At 46.9% G+C, this 18,899-nt stretch overlaps 1 protein-coding gene across 7 annotated transcripts in view; it reads left to right on the top strand.

Moving 5' to 3' along the window:
• Nucleotides 1-270: 270 nt before the first annotated feature.
• Nucleotides 271-18,899, top strand: part of tns2a (tensin 2a) — a 32,869-nt gene continuing 14,240 nt past the window's right edge. For 6 of the 7 annotated variants that reach the window (XM_062541140.1, XM_062541143.1, XM_062541141.1 and 3 more), the window contains exons 1-3: nt 271-523; nt 11,537-11,642; nt 11,821-11,858. In XM_062541140.1, the coding sequence (XP_062397124.1) occupies nt 410-523; nt 11,537-11,642; nt 11,821-11,858 (258 nt within the window). In that variant the 5' untranslated portion in view covers nt 271-409. Of the gene's footprint in view, nt 524-5,164; nt 5,282-11,536; nt 11,643-11,820; nt 11,859-18,899 lie in introns of those variants that run through there. The other variant, XM_062541145.1, reaches the window with a different exon arrangement.

Here is an 18,899-nt window from a genome sequence, read left to right on the forward strand (position 1 = left end):
CTTATATGGCAGAGAGAAAGAATAAAGACTTTTGAATATAAGCAGTTCCTTCTGTGTGTTTGGGACGGGGAGAGCGAGAGGCGGAGACAAGGCGATGGCGGAGTAGGAGGTGGGTGGGTGGGATGTGGGGGGTGTTGGGGTAGGAGTTGTGAGTATCCCGCGGCCCTCGGCAGGGAAGCATGGGGCTGAATGAGAGCCAGGAAAAGGGGAAGGGCCTCGCTGTCTCCTCCGACAAAAACAGCTGCGCCAGTGTGCTCAGGAAAACAGCGTCTGAGTGGGAGAGGGGGACCGGGGTGGAAAAGAGGAGCGTGTGTGTGTGTGAGAGTGAGTGTGTGTGAGAGAGAGTGAGAGAGGCCGAGTGCGAAGGACAGGACAGGACAGGGGGACCACCGCGGGCCCAGATCTCTATATGGGTTGCGTCCTGGGTGCGGATTGCTGCGAGGACGAGCTGGTAGAGGCACCGGTCAGCAGGTCAAGCAAGCGGAGTGGTCCAGAGCGCAGCAGCAGCATGAGGCTGACCAAGGTGAGGCGCTGGCTGGGGGTGACTGGGAGTCTGTGCTGACCACTTCAAACCACTGCATTGTTGTGATATTAACAGAGGGTTCTTTTGTATTGGACGTCTTGCGGTTGTTGGGTCTGATTGACCCCAGCTTTTTGGCATGGATTTTTCTGTTCATAATGATGAATGTGAGGGCTTGATGTTGATGTTCTTGGAGATCAGTGACACTCGAGGAAAGGTGTTGCACGCATGAACTGGCTGGAAAGTCTGTTTATCCATATTGGATGTGAGTAAGTCAGTGTGTGTGTGTGTGTGTGTGTGTGTGTGTGTGTGTGTGTGTGTGTGTGTGTGTGTGTGTGTGAAATCCCTTGTGGCTGGCTCACATGTTGTGCAGCGTGGGAATGCTGAGCCCTGGCTATGATGTCAGAAGCGAGCGCCTGACCCCATCCGAGGGGATCAGCTAATTAGGGGGGGGGGGGGGGGGGGGGCTGTCAGGGACAAAACGGTCGGGCTCCCCCACACTCACCACACCGTCTCCATGCTAGCCAGCCTAAGTTCCATCAAGGCTTACATCAACATCGAACAGCTGACCAAGACACAATGGTCTTCAGTCTTCCCGATGACACAGTAGATGTCATGTAACAAACGTTCACAGCGACGCACCCATTCTCTGGATTTAAGAGGCAAGCCTAAGACTGAGATCATGTGAATGGGTCATCTTTATTCCTACCCTTAATCCACTGATGTATGGATAACACGTTAATAGCTGGGCAATGAAATGCCAGAGCCCTGTTTTGTGCGAGACGACACGAATGCCAGACACATTTTCTGTGTCCAAGCACAATGTTGCGTTCTGTCATCGTAGCATTACCAGCACAGCTCTCAGGGAGACACACAAGGTTCTTGTTGGGAGTCTTGGCTGCATCTTTCTCCTCCACTCGGGTCTGGAGTTTCATCGTCATCACTAAGTAGCTCAAGTGGAGGAAGCCAGACCAGTCTAACAAAAGGGGCATTTCAGCCACTTGTGTGAACAGTCAGAAGCCAGGGCAGCCTCTTGACTAGATTCTAGTCTTTGCTTGGAACGGATGATTGTTGTGTTGTTATGACTACACATAAGCTCTTTCTTCCTGTTTGTCTAAATCGCTCTGCACCTACGCTGCACCTGCTGTATCTCCATCGGATCAGCTGATGTCTCCTGACCCACTGTGTAGTCTACAGGGCTGCTCACTCTTCTCCTCGCCTCTGCTGTCTTCTTCATGCCTAGCGTGTGTGTGTGTGTGTCAGCAAATTAGTACAGTTTGTTCCTGTCGTTTGAGATGTACACAAAACAGCAAACATGAGACGCATACCGTTGCTCACACTTGCCTTTGTAATTTGACAGAAGTCAGTCGTGTCTGTCTTGCAGACAATGGCTTTTGATTATTGACGAGATCAGATGGTGGCAGTTAGAGTACTCCAGGGGCTTCCCTCTGGGGAAATGGCACCAAACTACGCTGCCTCCAGAATCTGTTTGCTCCATCCGAGCTACAGGCGTATGGCCTATTCCTGACAGATCCTTTGGTATGACAAAACTTTAACAAGTGATACTTTACTGCAACCATATTCCACAAACATCCACAATAAACACCCTGCAGGAAAAGGGGAGGTCAAGGTATAAATAGGTCCCTGTGAGTCTCAGAGCACAGGGACTCGTATTCAAACATAGGCGGAGAGGGGCAAAGGCTCATGCCAAGGCACAAAGGCACACAGCTTAAAAACCTCAACAGTGCTGTAAAATGTTCCCAGAACTGCAAATAAGATACAGACCCACAGAGAGATTAAAACATTACAAGTATGCTATTAATACAATAAGTAAAATTGAATTAAAACTCAACTAATTGGTATGACCAGTAATTTGATCTCTCTCTCTATGTGTGTGTGTGTGTGTGTGTGTGTGTGTGTGTGTGTGTGTGTATGTGTGTGTGAGAGAGAGAGTGCATGTGTGAGAGAGAGAGAAAGAGAGAGAGAGAGAGAGCAGGATGGAATGTGTTATGAGGGGTTCTGAAGGGGAAGAGGAAAGCCACTCTCATCCTCTCTCCCACCCACAGTTTGCCACAGCCACCCAAACAAAGCCATATCCACCCAGGTCACAAAAACATACCATAAAAACTGGGCAGCAACAGCTGGCTTTCCTTCACTTTAGCATAAAAGCATCCCTCCGCTCCGGATGCCCGTGCAGGGCCGCGCTGTTTTCAGGGAGGTTAGGAAATGTTTGGGGAGTGAGCTGGAAGTTGGCGCCGAGAACAGTGAAAGGGTGATGGAAGGGGATATGATTCAGCAGGTTATTAAACGCCCCCCCAAAAAAAACTCAGAGTAAATATTCCCATGGTTTTGTTCTTATTGTGGTGCCCACACGTGCTGCAGTGTTTTTGTGCGCGCTTTTTCTTGTTCCCCCCCTCTCTCTCTCCACAGCTGGACCTTATCACTCTGGGCTTTATTACACAATCCCTCCTCACGCTGCACGGCTCCTCCCCTTTCTCTGAGCCCACCTCCCTCCTCCTCATTTCCTTTTTTGCTAATGCACCCCCAAACACACATACACATGCACACACACGCACACACGCACGCACAGAGTTTCCCAATCAATTAGTCATTTTTAACTTGAACATGAACATTGTGTGTGTGTAGTCTGTCTGATGCTGTTTCGAGGACATTTTCCACACGGCACTTGAGGGTGATTAGGAATGATAGTCGATGGCGGGTCAAAATCTTTATGCTCAGTTAACTCTAATAGTTTTTTTTATTGTGTGTGTTTGTGTAGCTGCGAAACCGACTTCAGTCTTCATTCTTCAGTCTCACTATTTTCTTATTTCTGTTTGTACTGCAAACTCATGAATTATTCTCTTTGTTCTCTCTAGAGAAAGAGAGAGAGACAGAGAAACTTGTCTACAGCTACCTCCTTAGGCTTCCTACCATTTTTATGTGTGCACGTACATAGTATATGTTACTACAGTGTAAACACAAGTTTGTCTCCTCCCAGTCAAAGACTGGCTGAGATCATTGAGTATTCACATCCGAGGACCACCCCTCACCCCACCCCCTTCTCTCTCAGAATAGAGAGTCCCTGTTTCCTGTCCACCCTGGTCGGTACCCCCAAGTCTTGTTTTCCTAAACTCTCCTATGGCTTGCCTTCTCCGCTACCCCCCCCCCCCCCCCATCTGTGATCCATCCGCCTATCATGGTCCGCCCCCCCCCCCCTCACCCTCACCCCCCCACCCCCTCCATCCCTGATCCCGCCAAGAAGCCTGCAGACAAATAAACGTCCAAGCTCCCGCACTTTTAATCTACGCCGGAAATTCCATGGCGCTTAGCCTCTTTTTTCTTCTTCTTCTTTTTTGCCGCTCCGTTTTTTTGGCGGACTAAATGACTCCATGTTGTTCTGGGATTTAGTCCCGTCTTACAGTCACCCTCAGAACCATATGGGGCGGCCCTGCAGTAAGGGCCCAGACACAAGTGCAGGGGAGTCATGGACCTGAAAGGACAGATGTTCTCACTTCACCATGAATATTGACAGACTTTGATTACATAAAGATGTACTTTTTCAAGGTGAAAAAAGACTTATGTTATACCATAACAAACACTCTCAGTGCATGATGTATTCAGACTGAATGCCTCAATGCCAAGAGTAGAGCCAGTTTCTCAGTAATTATGGGCATCTAAATCATAATGGTTGCTCCACTTAACAGAATTTCTCATTGCACTGATTATTCACATATAACATAAAACATATTGATCAACTGCTGATATCAAGAAAGTGGAAGGATTGTTTTGACTGGTTTGGTGCCTTAAGTTACCAAAAACATAAATATATTAATGGATAATCTTATATCTTATCTTATAATAGGCCTAACTACATGTATAAATTATGCATATAATATCTGGGCCTCTAGAATTATTGTTATTTGCCTGATGTAACACACAGCATATATTTAGGTGTTTGTTAGTCTGATAGCCTATTATCACTCTATGGCATAACTATAACCTTATATGCCATTCAGTAGCTCACAAGTGCTTGCTCTGTTTCAACACATGGTGTCAGTATTGCGTTTGCCAGTTAGCTGCTACAAATGGATAGTGGAATCTCTCAGGCGCGCAAGTGAAGTTGACCATTCTATTGCCTCCAAAGCAGATGGCACAAAGTCAAAATCAAGGCATGAAATTGCAACTTAGTTAAATAAATAAATAAAAACTAGTCCATAGATTTTCATATAGGCTACTGATTATTGATATAATCCTAAGTCTCTGTATGGATAGGCTAGTTGAGTCAATTACAGTGTAAAGTCACTCTTTTTCTCAATCAATTTTAACAATCGGCAGACCTAGATCAAATCGTCTGACAGCCCACTGTAGGCTACGTGTTTGTTGTAAATCTTCACCTCTGCATTTCAACATACACATTATGTGTGAGGATCTACATAATGATAGCCGGTTGAATAAGCCAACACACATTTCCTTAGATGCCATCTTAATGAAAACTTTATCGCGGTGGTTTAAACCAATCATATGTTTATCCTTCTCTCCCATTCTGTTCACATAGCCAATCGCATAGTCCATTTCCAGTAATACATTCCTCAATCGTCTTTTCCTTCATGGCTCCACCCCATAGTCAGGGAACTCAGAGAACCAAAGAAAACAAGTCAATCGCTAGTGGCAACTACGCTTGCACAGCCTATGGGAATGTAGATAAAGTCCCTAATCAAGCATCTGCTCCAGGTGGCATCAATAGAATACAAAATGAATAAGGTAAGATTGTGTTAATGTAATGTTATCCCATTTGATTCTGATTATTGTAAATATAGCCTAACAACGGGGTAACTGTTTCTGTTAAAGTTACTCTTAACATGATTAGGATAATTTAGCACTCGGTCTGTCATGTGTTATGAAATTAGAATTGCCTACAATGCGTAGGCTATAGCATCCTCCTGCCTGTTGCGCTGCCACGCCATCGGAGGTGATGGATCAGTTACTGCGGGGAGTGAAGTGTTGCGCATTAATGTAACTGTAATATATTTCTTTCACAATGTAACAAAATAAGAAATTCATGTTGCTGTCCAAGTTTGACTTCCTAATGGATCAGCGTCGACGAGTTCTGGGTTAGTTTCATACGACACTTGGTTAGGGTCTCCACGTTTTTCGTGTTCGGGAACAGTTGAAAGCTAAACACTCTGAATACGTCAGACATGGCGTAATATGTCCGAAGTTTGTGAGGGCTGGGTGTTGTGTGCGCTGGTGCGACTTACATAACTAGCTACAAATTAAATGCTGTTTTATTGTTAAACCTTCACTGTCTAGTTGGGTAATGCCTGTAAATGCACTCGAAACCCACTACAGAAGACAAGTGTAGCTTAGTAACCTATCTCAGAATGAAACAGATGAAAACATGGCAAGATAACCCCTCCCCTCAGTATAGCCTATTCGGGGTATTTCTACTATGCAATATTTATGAAAGTCATTGATAAACGTATAAACTTGTTCGCTACAAAAATTCCACAGTCGATTGAATTGGATTGAGAAAGAAAGGGATTCTCTGATTTGCATTTAGTTGGGTCAGCTTGCAAAAAAAGTAAGCAAGTGCTGTTAGTGTCCTGTAAGAACATCTTATTGCAAGCATCACAAAATAACATGATTTATTCCATTGCTAGACTAATTTGTAAAATGTGTGGAATATCTGCATTTTGGAGCGACACAGGTGGAAGGCTTTGGAAGGGGTTGTGCTGGATGTTGTATACACTCCAGGAATTTGAGAGGCATTCTGAGAAGTTCCTGAAATACCATGTTGTTTCTCAAGAGACCATTGGTAAACACCAGGGACATATTGTTTGTTTGGATACCACAGGGCGCACATTCTGCATTGTGCAGACCCTACGATTTGGCTAAGCCCTGCCAGATCCCTCCGCATGTCTTGATCTGCAAGACACCAGTCCATTGCTGTTGACATTCCGTTTAACCGTGGAACAATATGTAGAATATAGTACAGTAATTACACATTCATCTCATCTTAATCTCTCCTTCATTCACTGTAGGAGTTTGTTTATTTGAATCAAGTGTTGCCTACACTTTGTTGGGTGTTGCTGCCCCAGACATCCTTACATCCTTACACAAGCCAGCTATGATCAGTGTTTGTGTATGTGGTAGTAGAGTAGAGTCGTCATTGGGAGAATGTTTCAGGGAGGAGGAGGATTGGTGGGAAAACAGACTGAGAGGGGTGGATTATGATGATTAGCAATAATGCATTGTCTGTTGTGATTGATGTTGCAGAATATTATGACCACAGAGGGCCTCGTTTGTATCTTAAATCACCAAATGATCCTTTCCAGGGGACTATTTAAATGGGACTACAAAGGCTTATGAGAGACACCAAGACCCGGGTGTGTGAGTGTGTGTGTGTGTGTGTGTGTGTGTGTGTGTGTGTGTGTGTGTGTGTGTGTGTGTGTGTGTGTGTGTGTGTGTGTGTGTGTGTGTGTGTGTGTGTGTGTGTGTGTGTGTGTGTGTGTGTGTGTGTGTGTGTGTGTGTGTGTGTGTGTGTGTGTGTGTGTGTGTGTGTGTGTGTGTGTGTGTGTGTGTGTGTGTGTGTGAGTGAGTGAGTGAGTGAGTGTGTGTGTGTGTGTGTGTGAGTGAGTGAGTGTGTGTGTGTGTGTGTGTGAGAGTGTGTATCCTGCAAGGGGTTTCCCACCCCACACATGGTCTAATGTCTAATGTCTACATTTGCTGGAACAATGCAGGAAAGAGCCCTACCCCCTCTCCTACATCCACATACAGAACTACCAAACAAATTGTGATTTGTTTTTGTGAACTTTTTTTAGGTCTGTACATGCATGTCTGTGTGCTTGTCTATAGGATTTTGTCAGATTATTCTGCTCCACTCCCAAGGTCTCATGTCAACTTTGTCATGTTAGAACACTTAAAGGAAGCCCTTTTATATTTAGCAACTTGATAACATTGTTTGGCGTTTTCCTTGATAGCAGTGGACTGTCTACAGTTATTTTTGCTTTTGCGTCAAAGGTGAACTCCAGCTTGCACTTAAGGAAATAACAGTCAGACGTTGGGGGTGCTCAGAAACAAACAAACCAACTCATCATCAAAGACTGGTGGAGGCAGATTGGTGACTTTGTTTACGGATAGTTTAGTAAACACTCTTTTACCAACGCGGCAACACCTACTATCATTGCTACTTGAGAAATGGACGTTTGGCGACGTGTCCCAGCGTGAGTGTGGAAGCGGGTTTGGGTTTTCGTTCATCATCACTAGTGGCCATGCCCTTCCAGAGGTGAGCTCGTTGAGGAGAGCTGGACAGGAAGTGTGTAATGGCGCAAACGCTGACCTCACCACTGGAACAGGCTGTCTCTGTTCCCTTAGCTGGGCTACACTCTGTGTTCCACCCTTGAGACACACACTGACTCAGTTTGATGGGAGTGGGCTGGCAGGAAGGACGTATGTGTGTGTTCGCGCGCACGCACGCACACACACACACACACACACACACACACACACACATACACCAACCACAGTTTTGATACACTAAATATAAAATTGGCACAGAATACCCATAACAGAAGCCCTGAGGTGTGATGCAGCTTTCAGTTGAAAACAGAATGTTGCACGTACATTCTCATGGGATCAGTGGTTCCAACTCTGTAGATCTTAAGTTGCATCATTAATTCACAAGTTAGGTGATCATTTGCTTGCTGAAACAGGAGTCCTCTTCAGCCAAACATTAATCAAAGTCCATCAGACCACCACTGCTACAAGCACAGAAGCCTCTGTAGTGGCCAACATACAGTAGAATGCAATGCCAAAATGCAAGTTTGATTCTGTCCGAAATGCATTGACCAAAAGCTAAAGCCAAAGCTTGGCTGTTAAAACATTTATGCTTCATAAAACTAAATCTACAGATTACCATTGAAATTACAGTTTGATGCATACATTTTCATGCACCAGCAATGGCAGCTGAAAAACTACAGTGCATTGATGGATCATGCTATTCCAGTAAGTGATATCAAGGGGTATATCAAGCCCCAAAATCTTACCATTTCCACCCATTTTGAGAAAAGAGTTCCCATTATGAATGGTCTACCTGTAAGCTTCATACTGGGAAATAGTTTCTCAATCTAGCAGATGCTATTTCCTCCCACGATGGTGACAAAGTAAAGGCAACAAGTCTGGTTTTACCCAGGGGGCAAAGGGTGTTTTACAGACATGGGCTGCTGTAAAAGGTTGTCATGCAAAAATAAAATCTAGGGTGTCCCAGGATCACAACCTGGGTGGCCAACCCGGTCAATAAGCTGCTGTTTGTGTGCTATCGCCCTTTTTATGCCCCATTATAAGTCTATGGACGAATATATTATGGGGTGAATAGGGTAAAAATTTTAACAAATAGATATCCCCACAAAAATTTCTCAGGTGATTATTTACATTAAGGCAATACTTTTTTGTATTGCAAGTTTTTTAAATATCATGCACAAATATGTAAATGAGGCATCATACACTTAAATGTACGCAATAGAAAAGTTTGGCCTGTACCTTATGGGTAAATACAGTAAGAAACAGCCTAGGCTGAGCCTAACCTATATATTTTCTAGGATCTTAAACCCTGTAGATATGATTTAATATGTGCTGAGACAAGTCTCACCTTCTTCCACAACATTTGACAATGAATCTCTCTATAGTATTTGCATTGTATTGTAATGCATGGATTCTCAATGTACACCCATGTAGCTTTATGTTACTGTAACCCAAAATTGTCCCATGTTAACATTCATTTTTATATTCAGCATAGTCGGACCTTTCACCAAAAGTTTGTTTGGTTGATAGAGGTGCACTTTAAGCCCCCCAAGCCCAAGGCTATATGTATATGCAAATCCGTGCATATTTCATTTGATAATGGTTCATCTACATAAATGTATAAAGTATTTCAGAAAACTTGCAATACAAAAAAGTATTGCCTTAATGTAAATAATCATCTGAGAAATTTTTGTGGGAATATCTATTTGTTAAAATTTTTACCCTATTCACCCCATAATATATTCGTCCATAGACTTATAATGGGGCATAAAGAGGGTGATAACACACAAACAGCAGCTTATTGACTTGGTTGTCCACCCAGGTTGTGATCCTGGGACACCCTAGATTTTATTTTTGTATGACAACCTTTTACAGCAGCCCATGGCTGATTTCCCTAACAAAGGGGGTTTTGCCCCCTGGGTATTTGTGTCGAGGTTGTGCTGAGGTTGTGCTGAGGTTGTGCACTAGCGCTGTGCGATTCGGAGCTACAGATGGAGTGGCCGTAGCTCACACACACACACACACACACACACACACACACACAAACACACACACACACACATCTGAGGAGATGCTGTCTTGGAGGTTGTGAAACTGGAGTGTGGCCATAAGTCCTGAGAGTCAGGGGAGGCCACATACTGCACACAGTCCTCCAAAGACAGTGCTATTTCTGGAGGACAGAGGAAGGATACAGACATTAGAGAGAATTTGTGTGTGTGTGTGGGAGAGAGAGAATGAAGGCTTATGGAGCTATGCTCATTTAATGGCCCCTCCTTTCACTTTCAATCCCCTCTCTGTTCTTTCATTGCTCACGGAAAAGAAGGAATGCCCCCCTCCCCGCCCCCCCATTCCACTGAAGGACCAAAAACGAAAACGTCGTGGCAAGAACAGCTAAAAATAAGGGAACAGACCCCACTAGTGTTTTCACGGATGCCCGGAGCGGTGCCCCAGTGCCGAGGGGTGGACGCTGCAGAGCAGAGTGGAACAGAGCGCCGGCCTGCAGCGCTGCACCGAGGGCTTGGTCAAGTCGAAGCCAGCCAGAGTGCCTGGCCTGGGGTGGGGTGGGGTGGAGTGGGGTGGGGTGGGGTGGAGTGTGGGGGGGGGGGGGGGTCCCCGGTGTGGGTGTGTGGAGCTTTGACACGGTGGCGTTGTGAGGCCTGGGCGGGGGAACCCTCTCTGCGGGTGCTGGAGGGGTAAGTGGGGGTTTTAATGTGTGTCTCTCTGAGGCGCATTGCCATCCCTGAGGAGGGCGGGGGGGGCGGGGGGGGCGGGGGGGCTGGATAAATGGAGACTTGTTGGAGAGCGAGAGGTCTTGTGTTTTCGTGTCGCAGCAAGAGATGTCGATGTGCACTGTGGATTGTGTTGTGTACCAGAAGAGACGGGTGGAAACTGTAAACTAAAATGTTTGTTTGTACTACTGAGTAGGCTGAGTTTAAACGGGGAATTGCAACAATGTGAAAATGAGGATGAGGGAGAAATGTGGATTCTGCTTTTTCCTACAACTGATGAGACGTTCACAACCTTTTTTCTCCTTCTTTTTCTGTCTCCTCTTTATTCGTCTTCCTTTCGTCGCACTTGTTCCTCTTGTCCGTAGCAAGTGGATAATTTATACAGTCTAAGGGAGATACTGACCCGTCCAGCCTTTGCTGTTTTCATTTACCAACAGTGTCAGTTTGTCTCTAAAATGAGGGGACAGTGACTGACTGAGACCCTTGGATCATTTGAAGGTCATTGTATCATGTTGAAGAACCATACAGAGAGGAAGAATGTTGCTTGGCCTGGTGCTTTTAGTTGTTCTCTTTAGATGCAGCTCTGATCCACACAAGAAAGGATGGGAAGGGACAACATTTGGCATCTAAAAGAAAGTCCTCTACACTGTGTTGTGATCCTAATACCAAGCCTAATTACACACACACGCACACGCACACACACACACACACACACACACACACACACACACACACACTGTTTTGAGCTCTGTTGCCTTGTTTTGTCAACCGTGTAGTGTATCCAGAAAGAAGGTGTCCTGAACTGTTACACAACTCACCACAATGTGTTGCCTGAAGGTGGAGAGAGGCTTTTGCTTTGATTGGCATGTAATTACATCGGAACTACATAGAGGCACCCAAACAAAAGGCACTATCCTTGCAAGCCACTCAAATGGCTTAAGTTGTTCTGAGCTCCCTCCCCTAAAAGCTCCTTGTTTTGTCCGAGCAGGTGGGGAAGGGAGAGCCACACGTCTTCAAGGAGAAGGCCTTCAAGAAGAAGCGGCAGTGCGGGGTGTGTCGGCAGAGCATCGACAGCCTGGGCTCCTTCTGTCGAGGTGAGAACCTAAGACCCACACCAACACTCAAGAGTTTCCTTCATTGTTGATCAGCTGGAGCACAAAGTCTTCATTTAGTCATTTGACTTGTCATGCTGGGAATGTTCTGTTATGTAAGCCCTAAGTCAGGCTGCTCACTCTCTCACTCTTCTCTCTTCTTTTCTCTCTATCGATACAGTCTGCAAAACAGCCACACACAAGAAATGTGAAGCAAAGGTAAGAACTGTTTCATCTCTCTCTCATTTCCACCATCACATCACAGCTTGTTCACCATCCATAGCCCATAGGAGCTCACTATCCTGTGTCTCTCTTTAGATAGATAGATAGATAGATAGAGATAGATAGATAGATAGATAGATAGATACAGTAAATACTTTGTTAATCCCTACGGGGAAATTCAAGATATCAACTGCATCCGAGTTACACCGGCGAAAGCCCCCTTTCCCGTCGGACGACGACGTGTTGCCTCGTCAGAAATGGCAGGGCTGCGGGCAGCGGTGTGGTGGCCGTGCCGTGCGGGCGTCTGAAAGGCCTCGCTCTGTTGGGCTGGGGAGCTGCCAGGCGGCCGCACCCAGAGCCCCACGCTGCTGCTGCTGCTGCTGAGAGTGAAAGAGGCATTGATGAGGGCAGCGCATGCCAGCTCTGGGCCAAGGAGGAGGCTTGGCAGAGGGGGGGGCCGTGGCAGAGGGGGGGGGGGCGTGGCAGAGGGGAGGGGGGGGCCATGGCAGAGGTCGACTCTGACAAAAAGACATTGACAAGACGTGAGAGCAAGTAGGCTGCAGGATTCGGAGGGTGTGGTGGTTGCAGATCCAAATGATGGGTTCTCTAATGCCGGAACATTAGATCACAGAACTGTAGTTCTTAAGTGAACAGGGAAAGCTGGTGAGCCCCTGCCCGTGCCCCTCCTCCTCCTTGCCTCTGTGTGTGTGTGTGTGTGTGTCTGTGTGTGCTCAAGCTGAGCCAAGCACATACATCATGACAGTACGTCTCCGAGCTGGCAGGCCAGATTTGCGAGTGTGCTTTGGCTGCCGGGAAAGGCGCAGCCCCCGGCTTCTTGGTCCGGGAACGGAGTGTGGTGTTATTGTTTGTCACACACACACACACACACAGAAAGATGCACACACACACACACACACACACAAACACACCCCTCCTACTTGGTGACCTCAGCCCAGGCCAGTGTATGGCTCTGCTGGACGTGATAGTCATCAGCACTGCCCAGGAAGGGTGAGGTTGCTTCATCAGGGACTATACGCCACTTTTGAGCACCTCGTTCGGACTTGGGGCCAGAAGGCAGGGGGCCCAGAGCGAGACTTTTCTGGTTTGCTTGAACTGCTTGAAAACGCTCCCGGAGTGTGAGTGTCTGACTAGCTTTTCACAGCGAGAAATGTACGAGAGCAGTCATTTAGCTGTCATGTGGAGATGAAAGTCATGCTTTTGGGTAGATAATGGTGTGTCTTGCAAGCCACTTAAATACAGAATGTGACAGAGGATTACCATCCCAGAAGATGCATAGACAGTATTTTTCACTTGGCATCCTACTGAAGTTGACATCTTGACGGCGGTTCCCTTTACGGCTTCTAAGGCAATCTGATCTCCTCGAATGTGGGAAATGGTTCAATGAGTGAAGTCCTAACTGATTTATTAGCTACATATCACTGCTATCTAAAGTCCTGGCATGGAGGATCATCTGAACCATGGGAACGAGCGCCTGGTGTGCCTGGTGCTTTTACTGTCGAATGTGTCTTTGCAACATCTGGCCAGAGAGAAACCAAGTCAATAGAGTCATGACTCAGAATTATGTGAAGCCAGTGCCTTTTCAAGTTACTTTTTACATTCAATTAAACAAGCAGAACATCAAATGATTGTTTTGAGAGGCAGCCTATCTCTAGCCTCGTACTAGAAACCCAAGGCAAATGATGTTGGAATTGGTGTTACTGAACTTAATGTCTCTGGCTTTCTACCACCGGATGTTTTTCTTTAGGATGGGGCTGGGGATTCTTAGTCAGATTCACCCTAACATTGTGGAAGATAAATACCTGAACTGTTGAGTCATTTCATTGGTAGAGTAAGACCGATACTGTATGTTGCAGTCACTGAAAAGTCAGAGCTGTGTAGTAAATGGTAGTCCGTGTTGGAGGTAAGAATGGAAGGTTAATCGACACCATAACCAGTCTATTTTGAGGGTTTTATTGAGAAAACTTCAGCTTGCTCTTCAGGCAGGATGAGTCAGGATCTCCCATGGTCCAGCTGTAACTAATTCATGTGGGGTATTTCAACCGCCATCAGTATTGCCCGGAGCACGGTGACAAACCATCTCGTACTTTGGTGGGTTTTAATACGCGGAAAACCCCTTGACAGTGTTTTCCCAAGCTGTCCCCCCCTTCCTTCCTTAGAGAGATAGTCTGGAATGGAGTTGACCTGTTGCCTGTGCTTTTCTCTCCCGCTTTTGTCTGGCGTCCACATGCTGACGTCGACTTCAACCACAACGAGGGGCCCAAGTAACCGCCGGCTGGCTCCTCTCTGATTCCAGACGTGCCTCTGAAATCTCAGAAATCTACACATCGCTGCATCACACTCTCACACTCACACACACAGTCACAATCACACACACACCAGCAATCTCACATTCACACACATGCATTTGCCAAAGCGTGTTTGAGAATGCTAAAGGCCTTATCTATGCAACAGAGTGGAAAATAACGCCCCAAAGGGAGGTGAGGGAGGGAAGGCAAGGCAAGGCATTGTGGGTAGGGGAGAGTATCCCATCACATGCGGCCTGGGGAGGTAGGAAGGGACTGTTTCCCCCACCCTGTGTGGAAACACTGCACAACACAGCCCCTCTCCTCTCCTCTGCTGTCCACCGGGACTCTAGTGGCAACAGCAGCAGGATGAGACCTGATAGGAAATGGATGTGACGCTCACAGGCCTAGACAGTCCTGCCAGTAACATGAGTCATGCTTTTCCCCCTAACTCTGTTTACACGGCCTGCTAATTACGGCGGAATTTCAGTTATAGTTCACTCGGCCAACCATGCATTTTTAGATGATGCTGGTTATAAGATACAAGGATAGAAGGAGTTTTATTTGTCACATGCATGGAGTTGTGGTGCTTGGAGTACGTTGGTGTGGAAAGACAGGTGGAGGCGTTGACTTCTCGGCTTATTTGCCGTGGTTGTTGTCTAACAGAGGTTGTAGCTGTCGTTCAGTGTTTAGCGGCGTGATATTTGCCCAGTTAAATAAGACAGATGAGAGGATAAATAAAGATCACATCCGAGACGTGATCAAAGGAAAAATGTTGCTGTGTAAGGGTAAGCTGAAACCTGACGGCAACAGTTGCAGCGCAGCCTCCAAAATGGACAGAATCGGAGAGACCCACAAGGGAGGACTGGGGAAATAAAAAAAAACCTCTTTGATACAACGCTGGCTTCCCTCCATGGGATTTTCCACTGCTTATATCTGTTTATCTCTGCTCTGTTTATTGCCCACGTTGTTATCTATTTGTTTATGTTTGTTTATTTCTGTTCTGTGCTGTGTTTTTAGGTTTGTTTTCTAGCTAGGAGCGGAAGTTGGGCTGATGATATGACTGTAGTGGTGGTTAGTGTGTGTGTGTGTGTGTGTGGGGGGGGGGGGCGAATCAAATGAGCTGTGGCTGCTATTTCACCTGGCAACAAGTCGGAGGTAACATGCACTAATGATGGCGTGGGACAAGGGAGGAGTAGGAGGACCGCAACACAGAGAGAGGGAGAGAGGAGGGGAGAGCCGAGATGTTATGTAACCTTTAGTCCAGTGGTGAAGAGGCGGCTTAGCGTGGTGTACTTCTTATCATATGACCACTTTGGCCTTGTCATACGCAGTGCTTTGTTGCCTGCAATGGGCCGTTGCTCTGGGCAAAGACTGAAAGCACCTTAAATATGTTCTGTTGGGAAACCAGAAGCAAATCAGAACTTTCCCAGTGGAGGAGGTGGTGGAAAACTGGAATGAGTGCCCAAATTGGCAATGGTTTGTCCTCAGGCAATCAGAGGAACGAAACAGGACATCTTACACAATAAGTGTTTGTGCACAGTGCTTACAGGCAGGCACTTGGCAGGCGATTTACAGTTTGGTGGTTAGCATCAGTGGAGCCAGGCCCATGCGCAAACATACCCACAGGAGTGTCACGCTGTCCAAAAAGCACAAGAGAGGAGGATGTAACCGGAGAGGGTTCTGTGTGAAGCGGGGGCTCGATTAAGGATACGAAGATGTGCGTGTTATGAGCGAACGGAACTGGCAAAACCGACTCTGACCCCAAGGTCACAATGTCATCTGTGCTCGTCACTAAGCGAACTGAACTGTCTGGCTCGCCAAGGAGATTCACATACCGATCACGTTAATAGTTTGGCACTGCTGATGAGATAGTCTCCGAAAAACACGTCGAACAGCCAGTCCATGTGTTGCACATTATCATTTATTATTCGAAGTAATGTATCCCAATGGTGTCACTTTAAGGCTGTCTGTGTTGGACCTTTAAAGTTTTCCCCCCGAGAGGAGATGGAAAAGGAGGAAGAGCGGTCCCTCTTCTCTCTCTCTCTCTCTCTCTTTCTCTCCTCTCTCTCTCTCTCTCCTCTCTGTCTCTGTCCAGCTGGTTCTCTTCCTGTACACCAGGCCTGTCCAGCTGTTCTCTTCTCTTCTCCTCTCCTGAGGCAGAGTGCCAGCCTCCCCTCTCCCCCTCTCCCCTCCTCTCCTCTCTCCCCCTCTCCCCTCCTCTCCTCTCCTCTCCTCCCTCCACATCCCTCCATCTACATTTATCTCTGATGGTGCTGTTTACACAAGTTGCCAGGTCCTCCCTATAGACTGTAGCGCCCCCACAGTCATTCGCTCATTCACTCATTTGTCAGACTAATGCTCTTGCATGTATCTTTTCATAATTTCTTTTTGAGCCCTTCTCTGTCGGTCGGGATCCACGAGGGCTTTTCTCGCATATCCCTGTAATTCTTGGTCATGTGTTTTATCATCTTTTCGCACACACGGTACACCTAGAAGACTGCCGTACTGCTCTGTGTGTGTGAGAGAGAGATTAAGATTCAGGACAAAGAGCTCACACTTCAGGCATCTGTCTTCACCTAAGCTATTTAATTTGAACCATATACACACACTCACATACTCACACATGTGGTGTGCACATCATCTTCACCCATGAGTCCCCCCCATAAGAGGCTCTAAGCAGAGACTGCCAGTCTACCAGTGACTAACATGCAGTAACATCCAGCCAGCCAACAGCAACAACTTCAGCCCCCTTTGGGCTACCAGGACCCCAGCAAGGCGTGACCAGCCCCCATGTCTCTGTCTGAGTGTGCCTGGACCAGCCCAGCCATGCACTTCCTGTCCCTGCTCAGCCCATCAGAGTGGTGGAGGGGGGGAGGGAGGGGGAGGGGGCGCAATCAGGGGTCTAGTGGGAAGAAAGTTGGTAAGAGTTTGAAATGGGAAAGGGGGAGTATTGGAGAGTGTGTGTGTGTGTGTGTGTGTGTGTGTGTGTGTGTGTGTGTGTGTGTGTACTTTTCTGTTGGACGCATGCGCAAGTGTTGGCTCAAGAGATGGAATCTGGCATGTTTGCTCTGGCGTAATGCTCCCCCACTGCTGGCCCCCACGCTCTGAGAGAGGGAGGGAGAGAGAGAGTGAGAGAGAGGGAGAGAGAGTGAGAGAGAGAGAGAGAAGAGAGAGATGGAGGTAGAGTGAGAGGGAGAGAGAGTGAGAGGGGCAGCAAAGTGGGAAGGAGGGAGAGTAAGGGGGAATGGAGCACTGGAAATGAGAGGTGAAGGCAAAATGTGAGCAAGGCTGAGTTTGAATGTGCGCACTGGGGGAGGGGGTAAATGACTGCCATGAACTGCATGTGCCATGAAAGATGTGAAATGAAGAAGTATAGCGTCAGAGGAAGACCCACAACACTCAGAGACATAGGGAACGCAAAAGGATGCAGTAGCAATCCCTCTCAGAAGCTACCTTTACATTCATGTCAAATTATTTTGCTGTTTTATGATTTCTCCTTCGACCCTGAGCAAAAGATCTATGGTGCTGTGTGCAGTTTTGCAAGGAAGCTGATGCGTCTAGCCGAGCTCGTAAATCAAGACAAACAGTTATGAGCAGACCAGTCTGCAGAATGATCGAGTGATGAGGACAGAAATGGGCACCAGCTGAAGGAAAGAGGAGAAGAGAGGAGAGAAGAAAGGAAGAGAGGAGAAGAGAGGAGAAGAGGAGAGGAAAGGAGAGAAGAAAGGAAGAGAAGAGAAGGGATGAGAGGAAGAGAGGAGAGGAGAGGAGAGGAGAAGCAGCTCTCAGTAGCTAGAGAGAGAGGAAATGAGTGGTGTTTTAGGCCAGTCCCTTGTTAGCCATTCCTCATGTTGTGTTTGCAAATATGTTTAACATGTGCACTTGACTTGCTCTCTGCCTGACTGTATAAATCTTGGTGTGTGTGTATGTGTATGTGTGCGCACGTGCGTGTGCGTGTGCATGCATGTCAGTGTGTGTGAGAGAGGTTTTCTGATATTAGCGTGTGACTGAGTACAAGAGGGGAGGGGTTCTTATTGCTTGTTTGTGCAACAGAGGACCCCAATCATGCTTTGAGCTTTGAACGGATGCCATGGTGAAATCAAATCATTACACATAAAAAAATGCTCTGCTCAGTCTCTTCAAGTGCCAAAACTTTACTCACATGCGACAGCTGTCCTCAAGCCAAGCACTTGGAGAGCTTATTATTAAAATGGAAACCCACCTAGCAACACACACACACACACACAAATACAGCACTGTCTTACCAACACAAAAGCCCATTCCAAGAATATTCACTGCAACCAAAACAAGTACAACTCCAACAACGCATCGACACACACACGCGCGCACACACATGAATCCAAAACCTTGGAATATTTTGGTCTATACACAATGAAATACACAAGGCACTGCCCATTTCCTGTGGCCAAACAAGCCTCCTGGATGGGGCAGGGGAGCGGATATGGCAGGAGGGAGGGGGGCTGGGGGGGGGGGGGGTTGTGCTGAGAGCCTGGTGTGGCTGCACCCTTACGTAAGCATGACGGTTGTCAGCAGGACTCCAGCCTCCACACACACACACACAAACACACAAGCCCCCAAGCCTCTGTCCAGCTCACCTCGCATGGGACTGACGCAAATCCCTCGTGCTGAACTCACAGCGTCTCTACTTCCTGCTGGAGCAGAGGTCACCAAGAGACAGCAGTGTGCCAGTATATCTGTGTGTGTGTGTGTG

The sequence above is a fragment of the Sardina pilchardus genome, chromosome 7 (genome assembly GCF_963854185.1).
Source record: "Sardina pilchardus chromosome 7, fSarPil1.1, whole genome shotgun sequence".
Classification (NCBI taxonomy): Eukaryota; Metazoa; Chordata; class Actinopteri; order Clupeiformes; family Clupeidae; genus Sardina; species Sardina pilchardus.